The sequence below is a fragment of the Diospyros lotus genome, chromosome 4, assembly GCF_014633365.1.
Source record: "Diospyros lotus cultivar Yz01 chromosome 4, ASM1463336v1, whole genome shotgun sequence".
NCBI classification, from domain to species: domain Eukaryota; kingdom Viridiplantae; phylum Streptophyta; class Magnoliopsida; order Ericales; family Ebenaceae; genus Diospyros; species Diospyros lotus.
In genome coordinates this window covers 27982537-27987771 of record NC_068341.1, presented here as the reverse complement: position 1 = coordinate 27987771, position 5235 = coordinate 27982537, and the positions used below count along the sequence as shown (strand labels likewise).

Genomic DNA, 5235 nt, shown 5'->3' with positions numbered 1-5235 from the left:
AAATTATTATTAAAAGATAATATTAAATTAAAAATAATAATAAAATTAAAAAATAAGTATCGCATGGAGGGCATTGAATACTTAAAATATATATAAACTATATTAATATTTAAATTTATTTGTAAATGTATTTTTACCTATTTTTAAAAATTAGTCTAATAAAATTTGGATAGGGTGAATTAAAAAAATTATTTTAATATTTATTTAGTTATTTATATGCAGATAAACAAACGTAACAAATTCAAATTTCCCACGTGACAAATATCACATGCCACTTCTCCCCTCTGCCCCCACCCCCTCTCTCTCTCTGTCTCTCTCTCACACACATCCATCCCCCACGTGTTCATTCTCTCTCTCTCTCTCTCTCCATTTACTTCTTCCTCTTCTTCTTCTCTCGCACCACCGTTTCTTGTCTCTCTAAAAATGGAGTTTTACAGCCCTTCGATCTCAATGATTTCGGCAGCGATTCTCATCATCATGAGTTATATCGGCTCATCAGTGGTTGTGGCCAAATCTTGTTCAGACAACAATCATTTCTCTTGCTTTGGAGGAGTTACCTCCACCCGGTACGTCCTCGCCGCCGCCAACTCCAAGAACCAGTCGGTTCCTGGCCTGAGATCGACGGAGATTCTTCCTCCGCCGCAGTTTTTGGACTGCACAAGTTGGAGCAAGGAAGGGGAAGGTGTCCTGGAGCTGGCCAGCAGGCCGGAGACCGTCCGGTGGATCAAGAACCTGAGGAGAAGAATCCACGAGAATCCAGAGCTTGCTTTCGAGGAAATTCAGACCAGCCGGCTCATTCGCCACGAGCTGGATAAAATGGAAGTAGAGTACAGGTTTCCGGTTGCCAAGACCGGAATCCGCGCCGCCATCGGCACCGGCGGCCCGCCTTTCGTCGCCCTTAGAGCCGATATGGACGCCCTCCCAATCCAGGTTCACTCCTTATTTTAAGAATATGTTCTATTCTTAGACTTGCAAACTATATTTGGGTATCTGTATATTCATCATCATTTGGTTCAAATTTTGGGTTCAATGCATGATTCTCTATTGACATTTATTCATTATGTTTTCGGATTGGTGAATACATAGATATAATCATTTTCATGTTCAAATTCTGAGTTGTATGTTGGTCATGGGGATTAAAATGGAGATTTCTTACATAAGATTTTTTTCTGCTAGGTTCTTAGTTATGATTTTGATGTGTGTGTGTGTACGTAACGTATATATGTATATATATATATATATGTTTATCAATTTAGTCTCCAAATTTCGGGCTGCATGCAAGATTGGTCATGGAGAATTGTTCATTTTGTTCCTAGATTCTTGAATATATGGATAACTTTATCACTTCTATGTTCAATCAAATTCTGGGTTGCACCAATGATTGGTCATATCATGGAGGAGATTTGTCAATTATGATTTTGGTTGTGTATACAAGTACATATATTTACACATATATTTATAATGATGATGTTCAAAGTTTGGGTAATATGGAAGATTGGTCAAAGAGACAGCTAAATTTGTACTCGGTTTGTTGCAGGAAGCAGTTGAATGGGAGCACAAGAGCAGGGTAACAGGAAAAATGCATGCTTGTGGCCATGACGCCCATGTTGCCATGCTTCTCGGTGCTGCCAAGGTTTTGAAGATACGTGAGGACCATTTGAAGGTTCTGCTCCATATCTTATTAATTTAAATCTCTCCAGTTAGCTTAGAGCAGACTAGCATGAATTTCTATAGATTTGTTAAAATGATGATATAATGAAATTGGTAAGGATTGAACTTGCAAGTTAATTCCATTTAGCTGTTGACTATTATCCAAATCAAATGAAGTAAGATTTTGAAGAATTATTGCCTGTTTGAATGGGCATAATTGCAAAAGATTCCATCTTTTTGGGTCAAAAGAGGATTCATATTCTACCCCTTTTGGTGTAGGAATCACTTTGTGAGGACACCACTGATTGAGAATATGGGCCGAAATGCTCCTATAGACACAAATGATCCCCTAGGTGCTCTTTTGCTTAGTTAATTTCTTCTAATTGTTTCGGCTATGGTTGAATTATTCTATGATTAATGCCCTTCTTGTGTCTCTGGTTTTAATATAAAATGTTTGGATCATCTCTGCGTCACAATGTGCCCCAATAACATGGTACATTCTTTTGTGAACAAGCACTTCTCTAACTTTGCACAGAGTTCATTTTCCTTGGCTTCTACAGGACGTTCTTTATATGTTTCCTGCGTTCCTTCAATGTAGAACTATATAGCAAAATGTTGTCAAGATACTGATGACAAGCTTGCCCACATGCTGGCCCACTTTGATACTTTTGCTCTTAACTTTATTGTGCTGCAGTTTGACTTTGAGCATTATTGGGCAATGTGGTTGGCACCATCATCATTCATGTCTTTGGTTTAGTTTATAAATATTTAGATTCTTCTTGTTCCGCCATCTGCGCCAAGAACCTGACTTGAATATCAAACAATGTCATTAAGATCATGCACAATCATGAACTTCTCAGGAAACATTTTGCCCCCACTATTGAGATGAATGTGAAAGGTCCCTGGCATACTAGTAGGGCTTATACATGTTTGTCTGATTAAGAGCTGCATTAACTGTTTCCCCTTTTGAGCAGGATTATTAATACAATCATGAAAGCATTACAAAATTGCAGCTTCTCCATTTTGGTAGGTGAAAATGTGTGCACTGGTCTCCAATGTTATCTGGAACGAGGATTTAAAGAAGTAAAAGAAGAGGAAAGAAAACGGATGTTCTTATGTACATATAGAAATGCATTTTTGTTATATATGGAAGCTGATTGGAAAAACTGGATAACTTTTGTTAAGAGAATTAAATTAATTGAGAAGGTAATTTGGTGGCAAGAATTTCCTACACAGCTATTTGGTGAAACTGGATGCAGGTAAAGATGGATAACGTAGTTAAATGAAGTATTAGTGTATTACCAATCTTCTCAGTGCGCTAGTAGCCAAATAGGAAGCTTAAGTTGGTATCTCCATTCAAACAGGTCGAATTTCATCCACCAGATGTATTCCACCAACACCCCCCTCCCTCCCCTCAAAATACGGGTTTGCCTCGTAAGGTTTTCCCGTAGAGAAAGGGTGTTCCCAGTGGACAAGATTGTGTGTTTTATTGGGGTCAGGGAAAGGTCATTTTTTTAACACAGCCTTACCCCTGTTCTGCGAAGGGACTGTTTTTTCTACTTGCCCTTGACTTATAACAAAGGAGCAACTTTGCCATTGTTGCCAAGGCTCGACCTCTTCTTTAAAGTTTTCCCACGAACAGAATAAAAATTTCCTCTTAAGAAAAAAGAACGTTATGCATACTGATGCGGCAATTGAAAAGTAAAAGTGTGTTCCTGATGCAATCAGCTTGTTTCTAATGGTTCTGCCGCCGTTGCAGGGCACAGTTGTGCTCCTCTTCCAGCCGGCAGAGGAAGCAGGGAATGGTGCAAAGCGGATGATAGGAGACAGGGCACTGGAAAATGTGGAAGCCATATTTGCAGTTCACGTATCCCATGAGCATCCAACTGGTGTCATTGGATCGAGGCCTGGCCCTTTGCTGGCAGGCTGTGGCTTCTTCAGAGCTGTGATCAGAGGGAAACAAGGCCTAGCAGGAAATCCACACCGCTCTGTCGACCCTGTTTTAGCTGCCTCAGCTGCTGTGATCAGCTTACAGGGGATCGTTTCTCGGGAGGCTAACCCTTTGGATTCTCAGGTTTTTCACACAGAACGAACTTACCATTCAATTTTCCACGTGAAATTTTCCCTTTACAAGAGAGGATAATTACTTGATTGAATCATCTTTTGGTTGACTAAGAGAAAGATAAATAATTAGATATGGGAAATAATGATGTTAGTGGATCTGATAAATAATGATTTAAGTTGAAATTAAAGAGCATGACATGACAATAAGGGTGATCTGAGGTAACGGGCCCAGAGAAAAAGCAACCCATTAACGGCTAATGACTAATGAATGTTAATATTGAACATTGTGGAGGATTGTGCATTAATGTTAAGAGTTTCTTTCGTGTATTTTCAGGTGGTATCAGTGGCTTCTTTCAATGGAGGTGGTGATCTCGACATGGTACCAGATAGCGTTGTGCTGGGCGGCACCTTTAGGGCGTTCTCCAATGCAAGCTTCTACCATCTCCTAAGAAGAATAGAGGAGGTTTGTAATAACGAGAAACACTTTTTTGTCTTCCATTTTCCTCAACCCCATTTGCAACTCTCATAGAAACACTGGAACAGGTAATTGTAGAACAGGCCAGTGTTTACCGGTGCTCAGCTACAGTTGACTTCTTTGAGAAAGAGTATACGATTTACCCTCCCACCGTGAACGATAAGCAAATGTACGAGCACGTAGCGAAGGTGGCGGTTGACCTGCTCGGCCCAACGAATTTCAGGGTGGTGCCGCCTATGATGGGTGCTGAGGACTTCTCCTTCTACTCAGAGGTCATCCCTGCGGCCTTCTTCTACATTGGCATAAGGAATGAAACATTGGGCTCTATACACTCGGGTCACTCGCCTCACTTCATGATCGACGAAGAAGCTCTGCCTATCGGTGCTGCAGTTCACGCGGCCATTGCTGAGAGGTATCTCGATGAACACCATTGATTGATGAAGATAAATAATCCCCCCCCGGAAATGATCACCTTGGTTTTGTGTTCTTGAATGAAGGGGGATCAATCTTGGCTCTGTTCTCTTCTTCAATCAAAGTGAAAAATCCATGTACAGCAAGTAGCAGCAGAGGACTGGTTTTTGTTTTTTTTGTTATAGTGTAATTGTAGCCCATTGTCGACAAACATCGATCCATCCTATAAATGTTGCTCTTGTTCCAGGAAAATTAAATTAGATTTCGTTCTCAAGTAAAAGAAAATCAAGATCGAGTATTAACAAAGCTGAGAACTAGTCTTTTTTTAAGAAGTCTTACTCTTACTTTATTAAAGGGTATTGAGTATTAATAAATTGAAAACCGGTAATTTCTCCAAGTAGTCTTATACTCTTTACTTTGTGAAGGGGACGATAAAAAAAAAAAAAGGAAAAAGAAGGAAGTAAGCAAGGAAGTAACTGGAAGTGGAAGGAAAATAAGATCATAGCATGAAAGTGGGCAGGGAAGAACAAATCCAGAAAGCATGAGCTACTCTAACAAGGAAACTACTTTGAAATGGATATCCAATAAAACAGGAAAAAAGAGCGAGGCTTAAATGAATGTAAATATAAGAGAAG

The 5235-nt window shown here is 39.7% G+C and overlaps 1 protein-coding gene across 1 annotated transcript; it reads left to right on the top strand.

Moving 5' to 3' along the window:
- Positions 1-310: 310 nt before the first annotated feature.
- On the top strand, positions 311-4857 carry LOC127798844 (IAA-amino acid hydrolase ILR1-like 6). Its single transcript, XM_052332473.1, has 5 exons — positions 311-930; positions 1538-1663; positions 3410-3724; positions 4049-4177; positions 4258-4857. Exons 1-5 carry the CDS (start codon positions 424-426, stop codon positions 4621-4623), a joined length of 1443 nt encoding a protein of 480 aa, XP_052188433.1. The 5' UTR covers positions 311-423; the 3' UTR covers positions 4624-4857.
- Positions 4858-5235: the final 378 nt, after the last annotated feature.